General features: G+C 37.9%; 1 protein-coding gene across 3 annotated transcripts in view; it reads left to right on the top strand.

Moving 5' to 3' along the window:
* The window catches only part of CARMIL1 (capping protein regulator and myosin 1 linker 1), a 173,359-nt gene that overhangs the window by 66,905 nt on the left and 79,489 nt on the right, over positions 1–26,965 (top strand). For all 3 annotated transcript variants that reach the window (XM_090137292.1, XM_090137293.1, XM_031589066.2), the window contains 9 exons: positions 3,148–3,198; positions 6,771–6,830; positions 9,091–9,212; positions 11,431–11,528; positions 11,890–11,960; positions 12,087–12,160; positions 16,962–17,037; positions 19,519–19,607; positions 23,442–23,536. In XM_090137292.1, coding sequence (XP_089993418.1) covers positions 3,148–3,198; positions 6,771–6,830; positions 9,091–9,212; positions 11,431–11,528; positions 11,890–11,960; positions 12,087–12,160; positions 16,962–17,037; positions 19,519–19,607; positions 23,442–23,536 — 736 coding nt within the window. The remainder of the gene's footprint in view (positions 1–3,147; positions 3,199–6,770; positions 6,831–9,090; positions 9,213–11,430; positions 11,529–11,889; positions 11,961–12,086; positions 12,161–16,961; positions 17,038–19,518; positions 19,608–23,441; positions 23,537–26,965) is intronic.

The raw sequence follows: 26,965 nt of genomic DNA, 5'->3' as shown, positions 1-26,965 counted from the left end.
CCGAGATATGTTGTTGATGTATACTGCCAAATTATTTTTCAAATTTAAACTTCTTGCATATACATTGAACAATGTAGTGAATGTTATGGTATTAAGAATGCTAAAAACATTAAGAAATCATGAACTTGTATCTGTGTGTGGGTAGGAGTCATTTAACATTTCAGTGATAATACTGCTTTGTGCTAAAAAAAGGTGGAGTAGGAAGGTAGGCTGAAATAGCTGTACACTGAATGTACTTCCCCTTTGTTGACCCATTCTCACAGGAGAATATGTGGGGATATGTACGTGCTTTGCTCCCTGTCACATCAGTTACTTCTAAGTCTTTTAGCATGCAGGTGTACTAAAGGGACAGTCTCTTTACACCACATGCATTTATTTTCCAGAGGGGTCTTTTAATGTTATTAATGATTGAATACCACTTGTAACCAAACAAAATCACAGAATCATAGGGGTTGCAGGGAGATCATTTAGACCAACCCCCTGCAGGTGCCCTAGAATGGGATGCACAGGAAAGCAGTTATGGAGGAGTGGATTGAACTTGGGTAGGCTGAACATGTGGATGCTTTCTTAACTCAAAGCACCGTAGGTTACACACCGTGCTTGATCAATGTTTCTGGTGTGTTCTAAGCAAGGGTACACTTTGTACAGAGCTGTTGCTGGAAGTATCAGAAAAGAGACTTCTCACACATGTAGATTGTGTTAGGACAGTGGGGATGGCTTTAATCTAAAAGAAGGGCAATTTAGGTTAGGTATTAGGCAGAAATTCTTTATGTAGGGGCAGTGAGGTGCTGGCACAGCTGCCCAGAGAAGCTGTGGTGCCCCATCCCTGGAGGTGCTCAAGGCCAGGCTGGATGGCACCCTGGGCAGCTGAGGGAGGCAGCCCTGCCCATGGCACAGGGAGGGGTTGGGTGGGCTTTAAGGTCCCTTCCAACCCAAACCATTCTGTCATTCTGTGATTTGTTCCTCTGAGCATCTGGCTGTTGGTATGACTTTGACCAAGGCATTCTTTCTTCTATACTTAAGGTGCCCCAAGTGTAAAATAAGCATAAGAGAAACAAAATCCTCTTAGTAAAAAGTTTGAGAATAGCTAGAGAGTAGTTAGGGGCTACCTTTTGCTTTCTATTTTCTTTATACAGAGAAATTAAAAATTCCAGGAAATCTAGAATCTAGCTGTTCACAGAATCCAGCACTTCTGGATATTTCAGAAAGCCCTTGATAATTGTGCAATTAAGCATACATTCATTATTCATGTTAGAGGAATGTGCAGAGACCTGAGACTTCCTTCACAAAATAACACTGGCTCTCAAAAGGGGACTTGAACTGTGTGAGTGAGAACACCTCTGGTCCCTCTGCCTTTGGCGTCAGTGTAGTATTTCACAGGGGTAGGAAAAGGAGGTGATAGGTTCTTTTAAGTAGCCCATGATACGTGTTTTGTTGCCCTTGCAAATAGTATCAGTGACGCAGAGCATTATCCACAGCAAAATGGGTTAGCTAGTACCTTGATAGCCATTATTTGTTTATAAGCTGTGCCCATACCAAGGAGAAAAAGAGGGCCCTGGGTACTGTTACCATTCTCAGCTTATCAAACTAGTCTGGGCTGGTTTTGCAGTAGAGGCTCCCTTGTTTCTGAGCACAGGCAAAAGCACTGACATTAAAATGCAGATGCTGCATAACATTTTGAAAAGAAAGAAAAAGCAAATAAGCAGTGAGCTAGAGCAGATCCTGTCAGAGGTCAGGATACATATTCATGGATTGTAGCAGCTGAAATTGTGATGAATGCCAAGCTTCCTCTTGGTCAATTCTAGCATTTTTGAAAGAAAGTCTAGGCCTGTTGTCAAGATGGAACATTGACTTTGCGGAGATGGTTGACTTTATCTCTGACTGTAAAAATCCAACTCCTATTTGCTTGTGACAGTCCCAGCTATGAAAATTGAAGAAAACTTGGTGGGTCGGTGTGTGGTGGTGATGGTTTTTTTTGTTTGTTTGTTTGTATAGCTATATTGCTCAAGAATCATATATTTACAGGATGAACGTGAAGTATATCATCTTACAGCAGCTCTCTGAATGTTAATCCATCTCCGTAAGGCATATAGATACTATAGCTTTTTTAGCTTTGGCAAGATCACTCCAGGACCACTGGAACATCCAATACATGGGATATGCTCTGATATCTCTGCTGGGACATCCTTTTCCATATAACTGTGTTCCAGCCTTCTGGTCACCTGGTTTGCACTTTTCTTACTCGTGATGCTCACTTTTAGTGTAATCGTGTAAAAGAGACCCTTTGTAAGCAGCACTGTGGGGTGTGGCTGAGGGCTTAATCCTCCAGAGAGGACCCCAGGAGAGTTGTGTGCAAATATTATGGGCAGCTATGTTTGAATCTGGATTTGAAAAATGGATGCACTTTTTTTTTTTTCTTGAAAGATAGGGCCAATGGTAACCTATTCCCCAGGCAGGTAAATCAGAAGCACTACTGTAGTTCTGCAAAGTGATTCATTGCTTTTACAGGGCTTGAGATCTGCAAGCAGATTGTGCTACTGGAAATTTAAGTGGTACTTCTATATATCGTTGCATTTGATTTGGCAAGAACATTCAAAATCTTTCAGTACCATTGTGCTTTCTCCCTGGACTCACTGTTCTCACTAATCTAATCACGTTTTCCCGTTGTCCTTGCCAGAGAAGAAAAGCGTTTGGTGTCACTGCAAAATCTTTGCATTGTTACTCTAGAAACATATCATGTGTATCTAAAGAAATTGTTTACTTGTCGTCTCTTATATGACTAATAATATCAAGCTTATATTGCATATTTTAGTTATGTTTAAGTACATGATGTGTTCCCATTAGGACTTTTCATCCTCGCTTCTTTTTAAAATATCACTAGGATTGCTACTAGATGTTCTCAAGAGACTGATGAAATAAATTTCTTCCACTTCGATGCCACACTAAGTAGTTTACAGATGACCAGATTGCAGCAGTTTATTCGCCCTGCTGTACTGGATCAGTTTTGCTGCCTTCAATATATGACAGCAAAGGGAATTGTCAAGCTCACTACTGAAGACTTTTTCACTCTGGTTTCAGGATTTTTGTTGAAGAGATATTTCATAGTATTCCTGATAAATACTTCTCAAATTTTTTTTCTTTTCACAGGTGCTGGCATCATGTCGGGCATTTCTTTTAACATCTCGCATTCCCACCAAGGTAAAGCTACTATGTTTCTACAACTATTCTGTATTTTAGATATAAACGTGAGTTGCATAAATTTAGCACATTTTAGTTACACTTGTACATCTGTTTGAAAATGTCATAATGAATGACATGCTACATAGTGTTAAGTTTCTTAAAATGATGCTTCCATTGGTATCTGTCCTAAGTGAGTTCTGCACTTTACATAAACTTTGTCAGAAGAATTTTAACTTGTAGAAATGCAGGTGAATAGAGAATTAAGCTGGAAATATAAACTTGAAGAACTGCAATATGAGCCCTATGTCCTTTATAGTGGGACAGTTTATGTCTGAAGAAGTTAACTGACAGTATGTCCTGTAGAGTTTTTAGTCTCAAATAGGAATATAGTTGATGTGGAGACAGAAATTATAATGTCTTATTCAATTCCACTGTTTTCCAATTATTTTTTGTGGGGGTTACAGTTCAGTTTGGAAAGCATCTTGACAACCTGCCTCACCAAAGATACCAAATTATTATTATTCCTGGAAAAAATTGCAATGATTGTAGCAGAGAAAGCTTATTTCCATGTGAATTAAAATGGCTTACTTGGAAGATCATCTCTTGTCCCATTTGAAATCAGTGAATATCAATTTGACATGTATTCTACTTTGTTGTATATTACATACGTATGCAGATCTGTATTTGTGTATTTGCATGTGTGTGTGTGTGTCAGTATGTGTGTATGTCGGTATGCTTAATAGAAAAAAAAGTTGAATCAATAAATGTAAATACTATTATAAGATTTTCAGTTATGGTCACTGGTAAATGTGACCAGTCCTTGTTTATAGTTTAAGGAACAGATCAGGTGTGAAAGCCTGCTGAAATTTATTTCCCTCAGTTGATCACCCCATCCCTGCAGCATAGGTGTCTTCAGTTGTCTCTTGGGTTTTGGATTGCAGTGATTTATGGCCTGGTTTTCAGACAGAGCTTGGTGACTGGTGGCATGGCAACAGGGCTACGATGAACAATTCACGTGTCAGTGCCATGGCAGTATGGAGGAGCAGGGTTGTTGGTGACTATTAAATAACCCATAACAAAGCTATCATAATTTGTGAGAAAGCCTGTGAAGGCTCAGTCTGTAATTGCAGAATTACAGGCACCTTTTTTAATTTTTCTTTTTTTAAATTACTTAGTTGAAGATCTCAATTATGTTTTCATGAAAATCTAAAATACACACGCTGTATTTGTAAAATTGTGACTTTCGTGGTAATAAGTAGAAGAAAGAAGAAACTGCTCATGATCTGTGTCAAAACTAAATTTCGTATATATCAACAGTAATTAGGGTGGTTGAAACTAAATGGTGCAAACTGGAAGACAGGAGGTTCTGTCTAGACATCAGGCAGCACAACTGTACTGTGAGGATGAGCAAGCACTGGCACAGGCTGCCCAAAGGCTGTGGAGTCTCCTCCTCAGACATCTCCAGATGCTGCTTGGCCATGGGCTTGGGCACCCTGCTCTGCTTGGCCCTGATGGAGAGGGACTGGGACCTGATGGGCCCAGAGTGACTGTATGAAAATGCTTTTGTAGGAGAACTAACAGAACTCGCTGAATTTTCTGAGGTCTGTCATATTTTCAGAAGCTGCTCGTCAGCTTTCTGAACCTGAGAGCTTCCTCACAACTAGCACACAGCCACTCCTAGCAAGACACCTGAGAATACGCAGCAAAGACACCTTGTTATTACTCCAAAACATTGCTGCATGGCTGAGTGTACTCAGAGATGGTTGATATTGAGTGACGTGCTGCTAAATGTGATTGCGAGCTTCACCTTTTCTTAAACACTGCTGGTAAGCCCTGTTTAATCTACTAAGCAAGGATGGAAGCTTAAGGGAATGAAGGCTGACTAAGTGTAATATCCACTTAAATGAATATCCTTAGAGCACGGATATTACTGTGCTTTGTGCTGTGGCCCAGTTGGTTCATTTCCAGTAATCTAGATGGATTAATAGGAAAGGAAGAGCAACACTTAATGCCTACTAATTCTTGCTACAGTCTATATGAAATATAGTTGCAACATTAATAAAAGTTGGATGTGTCGTAGGCCCACAGTATTTCTTAAGTGTACTTCTAGTGCTAGCTTTCAATAAGTTTTGATTGAAAAAACTCAAAACTGTGAAATTAGCCTTTATTTAACTACAGGTTCCCTAAGTGAGCCACATTCAGACTCTTAAAAGGATTTTTAAGATAGAATTTTAGATAATAAGTAAGGTTATGCATTTTAAAAATCTATAAAAAGAAGTATTTCATAATTTCAGATAGATATTGTGTAGAATGTATTCTGTGGTTTTGCTGTAAAACAAGGACTGTAGTTATTGTATGATGACCACACTATCTGGCATTCGCTAATTCTAGTCAAGACTTTTGCAGAATTAATTTGTGAGTGGAGATCTGTGTAAGCTGTTCTCAGGAGCAGAAGCGTATTTTTGACTGTGTGTGTGTATGCGTAGGTTTGCATATTGGCAAAAGCAGAACCTTAAATTTGGCACTTAAATAATTTGCAAATTATGAAGGATTTCAGTCACAGAGACCTTTTCTTAGCATTTTGTTGTGACTTGGGTAAATAAGTGTCAAATACTCTGATATGTTTAATTGTTCCATTTAATTAGCATAGGAGAAAAAGTGCCTTTATAGCATAGTGTTTGTCAGTTAGCCCAAAAGTACCCTGACTGTTAAACTAGGATAACATGAATTACAGGGGACTTAATGTACACAGTTAAAACAAGCTGTGCAGTTACAATGGTTTTAATGACTAATAAAAGGAAATGACCGTGCTGATGTCTTACCCTATAGTTTTGATTCAGTCAAAGTGGTTTATTGCTTTCTGTGTGTCTGAGCTGCCAAGATATTTTTATCCATGTGGTTGTGAAATCAAGTCTTGGCAAAATCCCTATAGCCTTAGATTTGCCCTCAGGGCAGGGGCATTCCTGCCTCTACCTCTTCCAAGGTCCATTTGGATTAAATACCTTTACCCTTCTTGCATATCCTGTCTGCTCTCTGGATAACTCAGTCAGGAAAAAACGATGTATTGTTTCCTGTCAAATTTCTAGATGCTCTACAGTGATCTTGAGCATAATGTATATATAAATATATGTATATATAGTATATGCATGTGTCCCTTTAGCTTCTCTGCAGAAAAAAAATCATACCTGTCATCAGTGTAACTAATGAAAGAAAATATATGATGCTGTAAGTATTTTAGTGAATGATTATTCAGTCACAAGAATTATTCAGTAGGATATTATATAAACAGTGTTGCTTTTTATAATAATTTTTTTTGTCAGAAAATTTGTTAGAAGTTTGTGTGCTTGCAGTAAATGTCCAATATGATATCCCTTTAACCTCTAATAGCTGAAGCTATAACAAGCAAACATGTCCTCTGAGTGCAAAATGTCAGCAAGTATTAACAAATACTGCATGTCAATTACAGAAAACAATGTAGAACAATGGTAGCCCTGCTCAACGTGTTTTTTTTTAATCTCATTTGAAAGTATTAGTGCTTTTTATACAAGATGATGTTTGTACTTATGTGGCATTTTCTTTTTTCACTGCAGTTAGAACTAACTTTCAGCTACTTGGAAATCCAAGGAGTAACTTCCTGTAAGCCAGGTCAGGTGAGTGCTTTCAGAAATCAAGTTGTGACACACTGATACGTGGTACCACCGGCAGTATTACAGATTAAAAGGTACTTGTGTACTCAGTGCTAAATCTGTTCCAGCCAAGGAGGTTGTACTCTATTGCGTAGGTGTCTCCATCTGCTGAGCACACCGCACATTTGAATTCTTAGGTTCATGCCGATTGTAAAGTCTGTCAACAGTGATAAGAATTTAGAGTCCATTTTCAGAATCTGTTGTGCAGGTAGGGTAAGAAATACTGCTTTTTCATAGCTCAGTTGGAGCAGAACAAGTTTCAAATTTTCTCATGTGTGTTTTTTCTCAGAAATGATAGATCAAGTGGCGGCTGGTATTGTAATCATCACTGTGCGAGCTTGAATGGCTTTTGTGGTATACACCTTTCTGATGAAACCGAAAGCTACTGCTTACAATGCAGACAGAAACTACTCTTGATGCCTAGTCTATGTATTATTCTGTATATAACTCAAAATATATTTGACAGCTGGTTATGTGCCCCCCAAAAAAGTGAATGTCAAAGAGAAGATAATGGAAAGAACAATGCCTTTAATATGTCATTCATTCATAAGATTAACACGTTGATGAGATTTGACAGTCCAATTGTATTAAAGACTGTGTGTGTTTCAGGTATATTTGGCTTTTAAAGAGTTTAAAACGTAGGAACATCTAGCACTGTATTTGAACTCTGAAAAGCTGTCTTTGTATATAACATTATATTTTCAACCTGGCTTTTGAAGCTTTCTTTAAAGGGGAAAATAGTCAAGAGGTTTACTTTTCTAAATGGGAGACATTCAGTAAACTCTTTGTATGGTTTTGTGGCTTTATTTATTTCAAATAAAAGGCTATTGGTAGCCAAAGATAATTGTTATTGGTCAATCGCTGTAGCAGGTTCTATGAGAAAAGGTTCTGATTCTCAGCAGCCTCATTTTGCATACAGTTTTCCTAAAACATTTTGTAAGGTTTTGCATGTTTACATCCACTTGTATTATAACACAACTTATAACTGAAGGCAGGTGAAATCTGTGATTGTTGCTTGCGGCGCGAATGGTGGTGTTACTTTCCTGCAAACATCATGTTATCTTCCCAGTGTCTGAAGGTTTTATTCTCATGCTAGGCATCTCCCAGAAAGCCATGAAGTACTTCCAACTCTAATATAACACTGGGCAGAGTGATAGAGGAAATGATGTGGCAGTACTGGTGGTAAGGGAACACATATGGACTTTGTCCACTGGTGCATCTTCAGTGAATGACAGCAACTCTCTGAAAGAATTTGCATTAGTGCCAAAAGATGTGAAGATTATGTGTGCTTCTGGGATAATGCAGCCTCTTCTGGAGTTTTCCTGATGACAGCTGTAGACGTGAGCTGGGAACTGGAAGAGAGAACTCCAGGAACTATTTTCAATAAAAAAATTAATTTCTCTTATATATTGCATGGAGTCCCCTCTAAAATGAAGACAGAAGCGTATTGAGACAATGATAGTGTAAGGAGCAGGCTTCTTACTCTGTTTATGCTGTATCTAATCTAAAAAAATAAAATTGACACAGACTTTTTGGAGAAGACAGAAGTATTTCATGGCTTCCTGTGATGCAGCCAAGAGCAGCAGCACATTTGATGAGTCATTCATACAGTAATCCAGTGTGATTCTGAACACTCAGATATAGCAAAGACTGGTAGTAGGTGGCTTTATTTCTCCACTAGTTGAAGCACGTATTCCCCAGACAGTGAGTGGTTACGTTAGCTCAGTTACTGCTTCACTTATAGTTAGACATTGCATTACCCTAAAGTTTTCTTCAATAGCATGGGTCAAAGCATGAGAGCTTTTCCAGAGAATTGCAGCCCTTAAAAACTTACTTTTTACTTGATGAAGCAGGCCCTGTTTGCTCAATAGTTTCCTGTCAGGCTGCACTCACTTCTCCTGGTGTTCTGGGAAGTGTTTCAAAACAGGACAATAGTGTGAAAAGTTCTTGGTGCTGGAAGTGCTAACTGAGGTCATGATCCTTGGAAGCCTTTATTCCCGTGGGAAGCAAGGCACTGTTAGGAAAAGAAAGTTTGAGAATGCAGTTCTGGTATGTTTAAAAACTTCAGAAACTCTACCAGGAACACTGTCATATCGTGTATTAAAGATTAGCAGATCCTTGCTGGCATGCAAAGCATTCAGTTGGCATTCACAATGCTGACTTTTTTCAATGGATATGAATGAGATGACGCTCAGTCCCTGCCCTCATGCCCTCTTGTTTACAGCTGATTATGGAAACTGAGAAATGCAGCATCTCCATGAAGATGGCGTCCTCTGAGGATGTGAATGAGGTGCTGGCACACATTGGAACCTGCCTCAGGAAGATATTCCCTGGACTCTCTCCAGTGTAAGTGTCTTGTAGGGCAAATGTGGCTTGAGTAGATTTGTGTACACACAAAGGGTGGCAAGCCACTGCTTTTTGTTCTTACATCAGAAAGAGACACCTTGAGGAGGCAAGCACTGAGCCTTTATGTAGGCCTTCTGAGGGATATGGCAGAACCATGAATCAGTGCAGACCACAGCTAGGGCATGTCCTATGGGTTCAAAAGAGCCTTTGCTTTGAAGAGTCAATACAGGTAATTGAGAGTCATAGGTTTTTGTTTTTCCTTATTTTGCCTCTCCAACCTCAGATACAGATTACTTTGAAGCTTTTTGTTTCAGTTTATTCCTTTCTCCATAAACAGCAGTGACATTCAGTATTCTTCAGTAGGTTTTGTTCTGTAATTTTTTTTTTTATTTTTTTTTTTATTTTTTTTTTTTGTGGAAGGAAAGATTCTGTTTACTTTGAATTTTTGAATTGTTGAAATGTTTCACACAGCTGGGAGTCTTGCTCTTTAGTGCTGAGCCCTGGGATTGTCATATGCTTTCCGTGGAATAATTGCCTCCTTGAATCATACGTCTGCTTTTCTAGGTTTCTTCCCCTTCCTTCTGCTTTGTTTTTTCACCTTCTGTTTGTTGTTTGTGTGATTGTATTGTGTATTTTTGTGCTATCCTCTGCCTCTGAATTTTATCATCTTGCTGCAATTCTCAGTGGTCTTTTTTTCATTTTATTTTCTTCTCTTCATCCTTGCCTTTATCCCTCTCTACAAGATAATGCAGCTGTACTACTATTTCAGCTGCCTGTTGTTAGCAGTGTAATAGGTAATGATCCACCTAAAAGAGTTCTTCGGGACACATTTATTTTTGCGTAAACTTTTTTTAAAAGGCATTAGATGTAAGAGGTCAGTCTAAATTTACATGTGTCATTTTGGGTGTGTGTCTTTATTATTCAGCTTTCCTGTAAGTATAGTGGGAATTTAAGTTCATGTACTCCAGCTGGCAATTTGTTTTTGTTTCCACATCATCTCTTTTTCAGTATTACTAACTGCCCAATAGAGGTGGAGTTCTTCCTTCAGAAAACAAGCACACAAGTGAATGTTTGTGAACAAAGTTGCTGTAAAACCTCAGTAATGATGTGAGAAATACAAACAAAAGAAGCAGTGTGAACATTTCCTTGAGGCTGTATGAGTTGTGTGAGTCCCTGCAGGCCTTAAGCCCTGTAGAGCTTTTTTCTCAGCTTTGCAGAGAATGCTGCTGGAGCATTTTGTATAGCAGTATAGAGTGCTCTCCTCTCAGATAGAGTAGTTTTCTGGAATGAGGGCACTGGAGTTCTGCAGATAATAGAAGACCAGAACATGCGAGAATGGAGAAAGAGATTTCTACTATTAATATCTCTTATTGTTTTCCTTTGTTTTATGGAATTCTGGAATTGGAGGGTGTTCTCTAATTCAAAAGAGCACGTATTTTCTTTTCTTTCAACCAAGAAGTGGTAGTGGCTTTACCTAGAGGAGTAAGAATGCTATCAAATTGCAAAGATTAGAGTTAGGTATCTCAAGTGCAGCCTGGTGGTTGCTCGGCAGACTCTGTGGCTCTTAGCAGCATACTGCTTTTACTGATTAAAAGCTTATGGGTAGAACGCCGTAGTTTTGTATGTAGTCAGTAATGCCATGTCTCCTAGCACGTCTCTGTGAAACGTAGTTGAGATGTCAGGGTGAAGTTTTTTACTGAGGGGGTGGTGAGGCGCTGGCATGGACTGCCCAAAGAAGCTGTGGGTGCTCCATCCCTGGAGGTTCAAGGCCAGGTTGGATGGGGCCCCATGCAACCTGATCTGGTGGGCGGCAGCCCTGTCCATGACAGGAGGTTGGAACTAGATGATCTTTGAGGTCCCTTCCAACCCAAGCTGTACTATGGTTCTGTGATCCCTTCCTATTTTGGCAACCTTGTCATAGTTGAGAGTCCAGCGCCTACTTAGCTTGAGTGACCTTGTCACAGCACTGGGCTTAGTTGCTTTAGTAGTTGCAGTGTTAATTTAATGGAAGGAAGGAAGGGAAAAATAAACGTTACTCATGCTAGTCTGTATCATGATCTGTTTGACTTCTATGCAGAGAATTGAGTTGTATTAAAGATACTAACTCTTCCTGTATACTCACTTAAAATCATATTAAATGAATGTCATTGAGTGCATATAGTGATACAGGTTTAAAATATTTTTAAAATCATGAATACTTTTTCCCTTTTGAATTTAGGAGGATTCTGAAAAAAGTAACAATGGAGCCTTCAGAAAGACTGGTTAATCTTCAGGCCCTGTGGGACAGTCAGACAGTGGCAGAACTTGGACCTTGTGGTGAGAATGAATTTGAATGCTCAAATATAAAAAGCTTGGAATAGCAGTGTCAGGAAGTCTAATTCTATTTCTGGTAGAAGCTTGTAAAGGTGTAATTAGTTTTAAGGTGTAATTAGTATGGAGTAGACTTCTGATTGGTAGGTGAAGGCGCTATTTTAAGCTTTCTTGCAACCTGATGGGTATTACAAAGATAGGATAGTCTCAGTTTCTTTTCGTTTCTTTCAGCAGCACAATGGATGCCCTTCTGAGGGAAAAGGAGAGTGAGTTTTGAAGGGCTGGTTATATGTTCAAGTATTCAAGTATGCTTTTAGATGTCTGTTGTTTTACTATTATGTTAAATATTCTCTTGTGTTGTTTCTAGGAGGCTTTTCACAGATGTATGCCTGTGTGTGTGATTGGCTTGGATTTCCATATAGAGAAGAAGTACAGTGGGTAAGTACATGTCTTATACTGCAGCTCATTTCAACTAACTGTACGACTGATGAAGGGGCAGATAAATCATAATACTTCAGGGGAAAAAATAGGATAAATATGTATTTGGTTATGTATTTTTAACAGGATGTTGACACAATTTATCTGACACAAGATACCAGAGAGTTGAATTTACAAGACTTCAGCCATCTTGACCACAGGTAAATAATATGTAATAATCATGCTAATACTTAGCAAACTTTCTTTGTCCCTTGAATTGTCCTTCCAGTAGATTTTGCCTGCCCTTGTTGAAGGGGGATAGTCCCATAAAAGCTGTCCCTTAAATATCTGGACATCTGAAATGACCATCTATAGCTCTTATAGTTTTCAGAACAAAGATGCTGTTTTTGCACAAAGGCCCCATGAAGAGCACATTTTGTTTTGGAGATAAATATATCTTGCTATTGGAAGCACTCCAAAAAGTTAGCAGATAGTTATTATGATTATTTTTTTTTTCCTGTGATGGTGGATATAAGTGCTCAAATTCAGCAGAGAATACATGCAACTACATCTGGCATGCAAAGCAAAAAAGGAAATTAGGCAGCCTTTGCTTTTACAGAATCTTTCTCATGGTGTATATGCTAAAGGAAATTACTTTTTTAGCAAGTCTGTAGAAGGTTTAAGTTATTCAGCTGAATCTCAGCCAGTAGTTTCTCCACTAACAAAAGATGCTATCAAAAATGTGTACTTCCAGAAAGGAACTAATTGAGGGTAATTTTACTGTGAGATGCTGAAACTTAGCTAAGTGTTGTATTTGGTTTACTGGATTTATCTGGCTGAGAACACTGGATTCTAAGAAAGCTGAATCTGAAGATTTTTAAGTAAGAGAAACGGAAGAGTCTTAATTAAAATCCATCATTATACAAGAATTAAAGAAACTGTAAATAAGACAGTGTGTTCGTTTCTTCAAAGAGGCCCAAGGGAAGAATTAAGAATCTGTCTGAGGTATACTGTTAAAATATTATAACAGAAAGGCTGAACTTGGAGGTAAGTAAATGTATTTTGGCACAGCATTCTTTGTAGTTGTAAGATTGCTAGTATGTAAAACTTGCAAAAATATAAAGGAAAAAAAAGTACAAATATTCATATACTTACTCAGCTTCTGTGGTGATTTTCACAATCACCATAGTTAATTCCATGATGAAGTTACTACCTGTATTGGATTATTCAGAGGTAACTCAAGCAAACTACAGGGCTGCAACTAGTGCACGACAGCTGTATCCAAAGACTGGTCAGTTAAGGATTGGTGAGAGAAGATAGCTGGAGCTCACAGCATGAGAGAGATGTGGAGCTATTGGTGCAGGTTTAGAAGAGGGATGCAAAGATGGTCGGAGGATGGAGCACCTCTCCTGTGAAGAAAGGTTGAATGACTTGGAGCTGTTCTGTCTGAAGAAGAGAAGGCTCCAGGGAGACCTCAATGTGGCCTTCCAGTGTCTTAAGGGGGTTTATAAATAGGAGGGAGACCGACTTTTTACACAGTTTGATAATGTTAGGATGGAGGGAATGGTTTTAAATCAAAGAGGAGATGTTTAGATTAGATATTAGGATTAAATTTTTCATGCAGAGGGCAGTGAGGCATTGGCAGAGCTGCCCAGAGAAGCTGTGGTGCCTTGTTCCTGGAGGCACTCAAGGCCAGGTTGGATGGGGCCTTGGGCAGCTGAGCTGGTGGGGGGCAGCCCTGCCTGTAGCAAGGGATTGGAGCCAGGTGGGCTTTAAGGTCCCTTCCAACCAAAACCATTCTGTGTTTCTATATCACAAGCAATGATGGAGTAAGAAACTAAGAACACTTAAATGCATTGTAAGTTGGAAGAGCTGAAAGAACATGGGGCATTTTTGAAAAAGTGATTTAGAGCTATTCAACTTCAATAAAAAATAAAAGTTTGAACAAGTTACAAGTTATTTTTAATGAAAAATAGAAGAAGTGCTTTAAGTATTTAGCTGCTTCAAAAGAGTTGGCTTTAGGAAAATGGAATTGTGAGTTTGTTGGTTCAGTGAATGTTTTAATTGAGGTATGACTTGCAAAACTCCGGTCACCAAGAAAATAAATTTGTTGTTAATAGAATCTTTATTAAGTGTTGCATGATTATTTAAGTCCAAAGATTCAAAACAATTTTAGACCCACATATACACAATAAAATCCATCTTGTTGTGGCAGTTTCTTAGTATTGAGGCTGGAACTGAGAAAAAGGTTTTAGATTGAAATTTTCCAGAAAACAAAATTTTGTAGGAACTCAAGAACATATGTTATTCAGTAAAAATACAGATTAGGTTCTGAAATCACAGTGAATTCAACCATGTATTGCAAGTGTTTTGTCAGATACTTAGCAAAGTGAGAATGCTTCAAATTAACAACATGTCCATATTTTGGACTTTGAGAACATATATATGTTGTCCACATAATTTTTGAGTTTACTGAAATTATGTATTTCACACTGTGTAGCAGCTCTGAAGTGAGGTAGGATGAAAACTGGATACACGAGCTATGCATTGCTAAAAATAAACAATTTGTATTTTTCCTAGTAAAGCATTTCTGTTAGAGGTCAGCATAGGATGGAATGAATTATAGATGAATTTGAATTCCCAGCGTGTCTGACACTGAGAGTGCATAACATGGCTTGCCACATGGGTGCATGACTTCTGAGGTTTTATCTGAAGTTATATTGTGCTTTGAACCATATAATTGTATAACAAAAAAAAAAACCAAAAAACAAAAAACCAACCCTCAAAGTAAATAGGGCTTGTTTAACTCTGCAGCACAATTTTCTTCTCTTGGATATGTTTTAGCATTCAAAAATTTAGACATTGAGAATATATTGTCAGAAATGTGTGATTAGTTAGATTTCTTTTTTTTTAATTCGCACCATTTAGATTTCCTGTCATCTTAAATACGCAGGGGGACAGAATTGTTGAAAAAATGTGCAGCCACTGGCAAAGCTTGAATGTTGTTAAAGCTTGGAGAGATTTTCTGCATTCCAGAAGAACAGAATCTGTTTTCATTTTAAAATGGCAAAGATTTACATTCTGTAAACCTTACTTTGTTCTAGATGATAGTTTTGCAAGCAAACAAATAAATGTGAGCTACTTAACATAACTTGGTGAAGGAAAGTTAGGAGAAGGCCCTGCTGTTGAAGGTGGCCATTAACATAATTCTTTTTGTATTGCAAAATAATTCTGATCATTGTTAGTAAGATATGTAGGATTTAATAGAAATAGAGTGGAAAAAAGCAGTATACCATTTGGAAAAGATAAGCTTCATGAGAAGTACAATGAAGTTGGCAAGCTCAAAGCAACACAAGGAGTGGAGCTAACTGCCACAAGGACCATCCTTGGTAAGAAGCACCTTCAAAAATGTAAATGAAATGAAAAACTGAACTTTAAACTATATAGTTCCTCAGTAAAATTGGATCATAAAATGAAGTTGTTCTTTGATAGGCCAAAGTATCCAGACAGAATATTACAGATAAGGCTGTTGTTCCACTATCTTCAGGCATGTGGGGTGGAAGGGAGGGGAGGGAGGTGTGTGATATGTGTTTTTTTTTAGCTGTTGGTATTACAGCTATGTCAGTATCTGTGTTTTCTGAAGTTTGAACAAACAGGCCTTGAATACTGCAGAAGACTAAACTATTTAAAGATGAGAATTTGCAAATCAGCAGGCTTGATTTATTTTGAAAAATTCTCATCCTGCTGTAGCAGTCTCTTCTTGAAAATGCAGCAGCTTTTCCCACTAAATCTAAACATCCCCAGGTCCTTCAGCTGTTTGCATCCCTGGCTTTGGGAGGAGAGGAGAGAAAAGGACAGCCTCAGGCACTCTTTGCCTGCAGCCTCCTCCTGCCCCTCCAGGGTACTTGCTGATGTCTGGGGTAACTGTCCAGCTGCCTGGCAGTGTAACCACCTACACCCAGTCATCACTGCTCATTGTTGCTCCTTACCTTTGAAGGAACAGCACCAATGGTGCTATCTGTCCCTTTTAGGGGTTCCTATCATAGCATAAAGAGCACTGTTCCACTGTTGTGATGGTGGAGCCTTCAGCCTGTCTGGCATTTACCTTGATGAGGAAGAAGGAAAAGATGCGAGAAAGGTGCTTCATGTTTGGTGCAGATCCGTGCCTATCTGCAGATGTCCTGAATGGAGTGCTAGCGGTTGGTAGTAGCTTATAAAACCTAGTATTTTTAATTTTTTCCCCACAGAACTTAGGCTCAGATAACTATTTTTTGCTAGTCAGATACATTTCATGTACACTACATCTCTTTGTTTCATTCTGAAGAGGTTTCTAGGTAACTGTTGAGACTAACTGATCTGCCAGTGCTAGATGAATGATTCTGCTGGGGGTAGCGTGCAGACATGACATTTATCAGCATCTGTTATTGGTGAAGCTCAACAGAGGGAGAGCAGATCAAATTAAGAGGATTGGAATAAAGAAAATGAGAATAATTTAGAATTTCATTTGTGAAATCCCTTTTACAATTAAGTATGGTTTGTGCTGAAAGTTGCATTATCCTTTTGCAGGTCTCCCGCTTCCTGGGGGAATTTAACTATAGAGATGAGACAAGGAGATGTTCTCTAGAAGCATTCAGTCATGGGATTATATTAAATCATCAGTCTGCCAAAAAGCTTTTTAGCGTCACACTCAATTATAATTAGAGGTGATTAAGAAGCTTATATATGTCTCAGGATGAAGAAAAAGTAGGAATGGCAGCCCAGACAAATTTCTGGTTTAAAAATTCATGCTAGAATAGATGTCAGTTGGCCAGTCAAAAATTTTTATTAAAATACAGGCAAGACACACAGCTGCTCACGGTGCTCTTATTTTGAGAATGCAGAGCTTTCTGTAATGGTGACAGCAGTCAATTAGCATTGCAGAAACAGAGGAAATTAGATACAGAAGAGCACTTCAGAGATTGTTTCAAATGACCAAACTGACAGTTATATGAAATGTGTGTAAAAGTGTTTTTCTTTTTCTAGAGACTTAATACCAATAGTTGCTGCTCTGGAGTATAATCAGTGGTTTACAAAGCTGTCCTCCAAGGATCTGAAATTAGTAAGTAATAAATTGAAATGGTATACCAAGTTTTACCAGGCTCTGCTGTGTCTTGGATGATACTATTGCATTTTTCAAGGTGAACTCTTTGGATAAATAAGCTGGGCAGCCTTATTTAAAAACTGATAATTGTTTTTCTGTTAATTATTTGGGGAAAACATAAACAGTTGGATAGTTTTTTTCATGCTATAGAAACACTACTGTGTGCCAATTTTGCCAAAATTTCACACAGATACATTTGGAAAAGTTTATTTGGCTATAATGGTGGCCCATAAAACTAATCTGTCGGGTGTTGCCAGCTCACAGAAATACTCGCTGACTAAATGGGAAAAATTCTAACGCAGCTAGAAGTATTGGTTGTGTTTTGGAGGTGCAAGAAAAATACTCGGTTATTTTTTTCTCACATTATGAAACAAGTTTGCTCTTAACTTTCATCGCATCTTGATTTTCTCCTGGTTGTCTGACACCAGCCCCTTAAAGTAATAAGTATGTAGTGACACATTGCAATGATGTTATTCACAGAATCGTAAGGGTTGGACCTCTGGAGATCATATAGTCCAACCCCCTGCCAAAGCAGGTTCCCTACAGCAGGTCACACAGGTAGGTATCCAGGCAGGTTTTGAATATCTCCAGAGATGGAGACTCCACAACCTGGCTGGGCAGCCTGTGCCAGTGCTCTGCCACCCTCACAGTAAAGAATTTTTTTCCTCATGATCATATGGAACTCCCCGTGTTCCAGTTTGTGCAAATTGCCCCTTGTTCTGTTGCTGGGCACCACTGAGAAGAGCCTGGCCCCATCCATCCACTTGACTCCTGCCTTTAGATATTTAGAAGCATTGATAAGTTCCCCACTCAGTCTTCTTTCACAGCAACATTCTTTTTGCAAATAAAAAGGGAACAAATCTAAAGAAGCTGAACTACTGAAGAAAAGGCCAAGAAAATCAGTAATCCTAAATGTAGTGTATTTTCATATGTTTTAATATTTTTACCAAACCTGAAAATTAATAGTTATTGGTAGATTAGTGGTTTGAGAAATGCTTTCTCTGTTGTTTTAACACTTTGTTTTAATGTAATATGATCTTTAGGGAGAATTTTTAATGATTTCTAATGCAGAAAACAAACCTTATCAGTCTTGAAAGTGCATCAATAATAATAAAACAATCTTCCATATATTCAAATTTGAATAAAAAATGTCAGGATAATATAAACCACTGGACAGTAAATCCATGACACAGGGACTCTGCTCAGGGTCAGTATGAGGTCAGACGTATCCAGAGGCCATTGAATGTGTTGTACTTGGTGAGTCCCACTCTGACATTGTGTTTGATAGATGTGATCTGTAGTGTTTTTACAGTACATGCATGAAACTTTCCACTTGCAGTCGCAGTGCTGTAGTAGCACTGTGATAATATTCTGCATTACAAAAATATGGAAGGCAAGGATAGAATTGGGGAGAATTGGCTGAACTGGCCTTCTTTAGAAAGCATTGTCACCTTTACTGTGTAAAGGATAATAAGACTTTCACATGTGTGCTAGAGCATTCTTTTCTTTTTTAGGAGTTTCAACTAGTTTAAAAGAATACTAGAAAATGCCAGGCTGCTGTTAGAGATAAAGATATCCCAAGTGTGAATGCCAAACTGTCATTTTTAGAGTGGGTAACATAGAATAGTTTCAGCAGTTCATGATCATGACTGAAGTTCTACTTTGGACTTCATATGAATGTGGGATGGTATATGCTGTGAAAAAAAGACAAATCAAGAAGCAAACTAAGAATAAAAGGTGAACAAAGTTCACTGTATGGCCTTTAAAACATTGAAGTTTTATCCCCAAGCATGGCAAGCAAACTGTTTTGTTACATTTTGTTCATAGTATTTGCAAATGCCTCTGCAAGTTCTAAGATCCAGCAGCAGTAACAGTCATGAGATGTGATTTATTCTGTGTAGGCCGGGAGAGCTGCTACTGAAATTTACTCACCCTTAAGCAGTAGTCCCTGAGCAGTTTTTGGACCTGCAGCTAAAGTGCTTTTACTCTTGATTTTTTTTTTCCTCTTCTTTGTCTTATAACATCTTTCTTTGTGTTTAGCTGACATTTTATGTCAGGCTTTATTCTTCATTCCACTAGTTGCTGTTTTCTTCTGAGGGATTAGTATCTATATGAAGAAGAGTTCTTTAAAAATTGTGTGTTTTTTCTGCACATAAGGTCTTTTTTTGTTCTGTTTGGTTTTTATGTATTCTACTATCATTAGACTAATTCTGCCCTTAGGTAGCCAGTTTCATAAATTGGTTGCTTTTAGTCTACCTCTTGTTTCTCTAAGTGTTTTTCAGATGTTGTCATCTGACTCTCCCTGGGATGCTCCCAGTATTCTTAGTTATTACATAAGTATGAGAAGAAGCAGTTCATGACCTGGATCCTGTTATGATGTATAGCTTATAACTAAACAACCATATGTTCTTTAACACTGTTCTGTCTTTTCTGTGGCAGTCCACTGATGTCTGTGAGCAGATTCTGCGAGTAGTGAGTAGGTCCAATCGATTGGAAGAACTGGTATTAGAGAATGCTGGGCTTAGAACGTAAGTAATATCTTCAAAATATTGCATTAGTTACTGCTTACTCATAGCAAAAAAAGAAAAAAAGATGTGCACACTGTGCTGCAGTGTTAGAGAAACTCATGCTCAATGAGTTGCTAGTCACGAGCTTGTCATCAAGTTTTTCAGAGATTCCTCATAATCCAGAAAATCCTTGTAGACTGGTGTTTGTTAGATTCTGCTTGGAGAATTGGGTTAAGTGAAGAAGAATGAATTGGATAAGTGCATAAACCCTAAATTAACTCACGCAGTTCCTCTCCGAGTAGTGTTACCAATAGAATTATGAACAAAAGTGATGGCGATTTTGTTAAAATGCATGTTATTCCATCTTGGATAACAGATACAGCTTCATTCCCAAGAAGGCTTTTATTTCTTTCTGTGTATTGCATTTGTGGTGTTGTAGTAATGTAGTAATACTACTATGTTATTAACTTATTTTTAAAGAAGAAATAAAAGTACAGTAGAAGAAGGAAGAAAAGCAAGTACAGTGAGTTAAGCCTAGGTATTTTTTTTTCTTCAAAGCAAACAGATGCAAATTCAAGTTAAAAACTAGCCTGGATGAAGTATCTGTGCTTGTTATAGTGTTAAAGTAGCATCCAAGACCAGGTGGACAAGACAAGCTCTAGCGCTAATGAATTTTTGTACTAATAAATAAAACAGTGGAAAGATCAGAGAAGCTTAGGATTAAATTGAAGAAAAAAATAAGAGAAAAAAGTGTGGGGAAGTTATGTGGTATGCTTTTTTTTGCCTCTACTTTCTTTTTCTTTTTTCTTTTTTCTTTTTTTAATTTAAATTGGTTTGGCATTGAAATATGTTTAAAAGAAAGCTACCTAACTGACTCAGGAAAGTTGTGGTGGAGGTTGGAATTACACCCAAACTTCCCTATCACAATGTCTTTAGTATTATTCAACCATAAACAACTGACTTTGATCTTGTTTTTCCTGCACTCTGTGCCATGAGACACAGTGCTAATCACGAATATTAAAAGATACATTGACTACCTTTGTACACTGTCTACATTAACTTCTAACAGTTGGATCTGTTTTCAGTTTTAATAGGACTTGACAGATAATCAACCTATGACTTTGGTTTTTGTGCCTCCATCTACGTGCATGGTATTTGGCATTTTGCCCTGGTGTGCATCTGCTTTGATCAGCACTGTCTGTTTTTGTCAAGGATACATTTGTCAATTTTGTCAGTTATCATATCTGCTTGCTAGGAGGAAATCCTATTGTTACTGGGCATCTTTGCACAGCTTATAGACCAGTCACTTTTAATGAGTTGTGACAGACTGCCAGACAAGTGTTGAGAAAGAGCTACCGAGACACACCAGACCGGTTGTTGAGATAGAGCTACCAAGAACAGTGCTTCCAGACACCTGAGCAGCTGCATGAGTGTATTTTCTCTTGTAGCAGGGTCAATTTAAGATAATTCCATTCTTTTCTACCTCCAGCCATTCATTTCTGTTATGTGGTATGGGATGTAGCTCCATAAAAAACTGTTATCCTTCCAGCTGATGGGACTACAAGCTATCATACAGTTAAAGCGGTAGAAAGGATGCAGGACCTAGAGAAGTGCAGACTTGCTGTTGCGGAAAAGTGTGCTGTCAAAAAAAGCCCCCTGTTAATAAGATTTCTGCCAGCTTAGATGTTCTTGAAAATTATATGCCCATTGCTATTTCTTTTACAGACTTAAAGGATGCAGTCTAGATTATTTTGGACGTCTTTGATGGGGAAAAAAAAAGGATATAAATGTCTTGATAAGTGTTAGGATGCTAATTGAGGTAGGTGATATCCAGATTTCAGTGAATGGAGAATAGTTTAAGGTGATCTGAACAAATGAGTTTGGAAAGAGAATTTTATCTGTTTGCTGCTTTAGAGAAATAGAGGACCATGCAATTATCAGAAGATTAATTTCCGTGAAATCGCAAGGTGGAGTCTCCAGTCTGAAAAGACCTATTTGCAGGAGCTGGTGAAAATTATTCGTTCATTATGCTTCAACATTTTGAAATCTGGAAGGCAGACTGTCCCTATTGCCATCTGCACTAACCACTGCCACCATGTCCCAGGGGGAGTGGCTGCGATAACAGAGAGAGAATAGACATGCCTGCTGATGATACAAGGAGGGCCTCTGACAGATTCTGCAGCTCATCTTCCCCTGCTGGATGGGCTCTGAATGGGTCCTTGCATGTAATCACATTAGTTCTTCCTACACACATCCTCTGTTTTTCTATTACAGATATGTTGTCTAGACTGATCTTGAGGAATTTCTGTCTGAGATTTCCTGGTCTGTGCTATTCTTACCATTGGTGAAATATTCGTCCTCTCTCATACATATAGTTATATCAGACCTTTTAAAAGTTTTACTTGCAAGCCTGAATGTCCCTCAGTATTTAGAATGTTGGAAAACAGATGCCCTACAGGAGATGTAGTAGTAGTCATCTGCAGGAGCAGCAGCAGATAGCAAAGGAGGAGGTCTGTCAGGTGGCACAAATTTAAGTCCAGAGTTGTTGACTGTTCATGTTCAAAGTAAGAATATAGGATAAGAATATTTTGTTCTTTAGTATAAGAATATTGTATAGAGTTTCAAAGGAGAACTAAAATTTCCTGGAGCATCTCTGCTTGAGTACACCTTGCAACAACAGATAGCCAAAAGCTATTGGGGTTATCCCTATTTGATCTCCGCTCTTTTTCAGAGTACAGAAAATGTTGCCACCTCCACTGTAATTCTCAGCACACAGGCTGACAGCTCTTGTGATAGGAAGGATCTGTCCCAGGGAAATGGAACAGTGTTAATTACCATTCTTTTAGTACAGTATCCAGTAGTTCTCTTAACACTGCCCTCCAGGAGGTAAGATACTGTACTTTGGAGCAGAGAGAGAAGGATGCTGGGAGGAAGCTCAAGGAATATTATTTGATTTCTACCTCTTTTCCTAACTTAAATAAAGTAAAACCATTGAAAGCATAGTCTGCTTCGCAGACCTGCACAATAGATTTAGTCTCTTAATACATAAATGCTTTCCAGCAGGTACAAGTATGGGTTTGTGTGACATGATATGTGGAAAATGATTCAGTGTAGTGGTTGTCCAGTGACAGCAGAATGTGCTCAGAGAGGGCAGCATTCCCTTATCTCTCAAGTGAATTTGGAACACAAGCAGTTCATGCTCTCCATCTACGTACCATATTTGCATATACAATCCAGTACACCATCATCTCCCTCAGCTCGCGTTTCTGGGACTGTGGTCAACCTTGATGCTTCTCATTGTAAAAAGCAGCAAGCAGAGAACAGTTTTTCAGTGTCCTGCTGTTCTTTGAGAGAGTTATTCCTGCTATTTTACAAGATCACAATACTAATGCTGTGTTGATTCTATGATATGTTGCAAAGCCCATCTGTTTGAGTGATTAAGGAAACTTGCTGCAAGTTAGGGAGTGGTGTCAGAATTTAGCTTTGTGAGTGAGGGAAATAATGCTATGCAAGTTCATGTATGTATCCCACCTGTGCACGATGAGGAGGAGATGTGGTTGAGTTCTAAATTATTTTAAATTAACCCATATTTTATATGTCTAGATCTTTATCAAAAGTAGCTTGAGCTTTGATTGAATGCTCTTCAGTATCTTAAATCACACAATAAATAAATATAATATAACCTGCTTTGAAAGACAGCAAATTAGCCGGATAAGCATTGTTTAAAGACAAAGAATCAATAGTATAAGTTGGCTATTTCTGTCTAGTAATCCCTTGACACTTTTAAGCCTCTGAACATGCTTTTGACAGAGGAGATAACAGAATTCTCTCTCCCTCTGTATTCTTTTCTTGCAGAGATTTTGCACAGAAACTAGCCAGTGCCCTATCCCATAATCCCAACTCAGGACTCCATACAATCAACCTTGCTAGCAATCCACTTGAAGACCGAGGTACTGTAACGTTAATGTTTTCCTCTTTCTGCAAATGTATTAGGGGGATTACCTCTGCTCCATTCAGCTTTGCCCAAATAACAAGATGCTGTTCTGTCTATAATGCTATTGTGAATGTCTGTTGTTAACAAACAACTGAGAATTGCTATTCTTTTTGATTAATACATTTCCAGTAGCTTATGGAGAAGTATTTAAATGTCTTAAACCATCCATGGATTTCATTAGATTTCATTACACTTTCATTGAGGTATCTTTTAAAGGAAGATGGAACACAATGAATGTTTAGAGCTAGAAAGAAAAGAAAATGGTGTATATTTTTAAAGGCAATACAATGACTATAAGATGAAGTGCAAGACAACTTTATTGCTTGGACTGTATTTTCCAGGACGTTTTGCATTTTATTTCAGCTATAATCTCATAGTTAGATCAGGTTTTGAAGCCGTTGCTATATCAGCTTTGTTCTAGTCTGTAGTGTTGCTAGTTTTTCACAATGCTCTGTAATACTGGCATAGCTGGCATCCTTAAGTAGCAAAGGATTGTTGACTCTGCAAGATGAAAAATAAAACTGAACAGCCTAGCTTTCCTCCAGCTAGGCACTGCTAGGCGTGATTTCAGTACATATCAAGTCAAGTCATTCCCTTCCCGTCTACTCTCTTTTCACTTGGAGCATTTATTTTTAAAATAAGGTTACATTCTTTCAGTCTGGTGTTGACCCTTCAGTGCTGCCCACATGAGATTTCCATTTGATTCATTTAATACATTCCAAGCACACAGTGTTCTTGGGTTCAGACTACCTTGTGCTGCTGTTGGGCTAGAAATAAAATAAGAATTTTATGCAGTGAACCTTTTCTTATTTCATTTGGTTTATGTGGGGGAGATTTTCTGTCTTTTGCCTGACATGATTCAAAATGGAGAAGCTGTTCATTTTAGTTACAACCTGATTCAAAATGCTGTTAATACAGAATTTTGTAGGTTACTCCATTTCAACAAGGGGGAGAAAGAAGCAAAGAGTATTTTTCCTCTTCCTCTTTTGCATCTCTCCCTTTTGGCTCAAAATAAGTTTGAAAACATTTTTACTTTTAACTTATTTAGAATAGTTGTTCATTTTAAACTGTTCACATGAATTGCTAAACTCTTCTGACTACCCTTTGTGTGGTTCCTGAAAACTCTTCAGCAAAAGCCAATGTTTTGCTGTAAAACATTATTATTACTGTGTGCCATAGGGATAGCTGCATTATTCTGAATTTTCAGTTATAAGATGAAAAAAAATGGCTGCCACATTGTTGAATCTACCTTTGAAGAAGTGTATTTAGATTGTGCTTTATAAAAGGCTTTTAAAAAAAAACTTTTTAAATCATGCAAGCGTTTTTTTTCTGTTTTAAGTATATCGGTGTGAATACTAACTTTGCAGTGAAGTCATGCTTTGAAGACCTTTTGGAATAGCTACATACAAGATCAAAACAAAGGAAATGAAGAAGATACTAATTGGAGAAATTTGTAGAGGCTTATCATTATCTCAGTGTCTTCTATCATATGCAATTAAAGTTTGACCTTTTTGTTAGAGAATCAGCTAAGTTATATGGGTGCTTGAAAATAAATGAACTATAATTGCAATATGCAAATATTTTAAAGAAGGATTTTACCTATTCTGTGATCTGATATCTACTGAATGAAAATGAAATTTGACTTCATTAAACAGATGAGGCAGCAAACTTTCCTCGGGTAACAGCTGGTATAATGGAGGTTCATGTTAACATACATATTTTGGAAAAAATCTCTTAACACATTACCTCTCCAGGAACAAAGTGTGCAAGCAGATTATAACACAGGTCTAAGGGGAACAAGACAGGACAGTGTGAATAATGGGAAAGAACATATCCTTGTCCCTTGTGACCAATAAGCTGATGTCTACTATTGAGTATCAAAAAGTAGAAGCATTGTATATTAATGCAGCATTCTGTAGTCCAGTGACATGAGAAGAGTGTTCTTTTTAGTTGAGACACAGGACCTGGCTTCAGCTGAAATATTAGTAAGTGTTTGAGTGTTATGATTTTGCTCTGAGATCAGCCTCTTAATTTATGATTGGCAACTCTTAATGGTACTGTCAGTGTTTGTGAGTGTAACATTTGGAAAGTTTGTTATGAATTTTGGTTTTAAAATTGAGACATGCTGTAGTGGTGGAAGCTTTGCTTTTGGCTTTACTGACATCAGAATCTCATTTCTTATTTTCTGAAAAATTGTGCAAACCAAATAAGCTCAAGTCTGGGAATACTCAAAATCAAATCTGTGTGCCTGGATGCAGTGAAGTTTACTTCTGCTATTAGAGCTCAGCTCTGTTGAGATCAGCAAAAAAGAGAGTGTCTGAGTTATCAAAAGTAGTTTTGCTTTTCTGCATCTCATTCCCCTATCTTAAAACTCAGTGGGTATTTCTTCTCCAGTTCTAGTAAGATGTTTAAATTATTCAGTTTGGTTGGAGTGATAAATGTTAGCTAAATGGAAAGATGGAGAGGTAAAATTATTTGCTGTGCCTCTTACCCAAAATACTTTGCAACAAAAATTACTCTGATGGTGTCCTTAGTGATTCTCTTTGTACTCATTTTTCTTCACTTTTGCCAGCAGAATTCTACCTTGAGTTTGAAAGTATGTATTATGACTAAGCCAGCTCAACAAAGATGAACGGTCATGCACAGAATTTAAATTGAGGCAATCTTATGAAGGGCTGATCCTTCTTCAGAGGAGCTAAAAAGTTTTTAGTTTTTTGTTCTTAAATAGTGGATCTAGGAATGAAAATTCAGTTGATAGGACTTGATGCATTCTTGCAGAAGGCTGAAGATGTTGTTACCATTATGATTTGCAGTAAATGATGGCAAAGCATTATTAATCTAATATTTTGGCAGTATAGATAAAATACAGCATGTTGTTTTAAGCTGTGTGGAAGTTGCACCTCTGACCAGCGTATATAACAGGCTTTTACACAAAGGGTTAAAAAAATTCCTGCAACTTTTACATCTGTTATGTAGCTGCTCTTCCATTACTTATGACAGTAAACCATGATAGAAAAAGAGTACAAACATCTATGTGTCATAATACTGGACTATTTGGTGTCTGCTTATGTGGAGAACGACATCAGCTTTTTTATTTAATTGTGTTTTGGAGCAAGGAGAAGACTTTGGTCATGTCTCCCTTTTTCTCGCTAAGCAATTTCCTATAGAGGACTATTTTTCATGCTCAGGTTAAGATTTGACTTTCTGTGTTGATTTACTCCTATAATAAATATTTCATAAACTGGTTCAATCGTTATTTAGGATGTGCCCTCTTAATCATATTTCAGTCCTTTTCTTAAATGGGGAATTAAATTTATTGAGTGTGGAACTTGGATACACTGAGAAAGCACTTAAATGAAAAGAACATTGTTTTCTTTTGTTGGAT

This window comes from Phasianus colchicus, chromosome 3 (assembly GCF_987193195.1).
Source record: "Phasianus colchicus chromosome 3, bPhaCol1.hap1.1, whole genome shotgun sequence".
Taxonomy (NCBI): Eukaryota; Metazoa; Chordata; class Aves; order Galliformes; family Phasianidae; genus Phasianus; species Phasianus colchicus.
The sequence above is the reverse complement of the archived record's forward strand: the minus strand, read 5'-3'. Positions and strand labels throughout refer to the sequence as shown.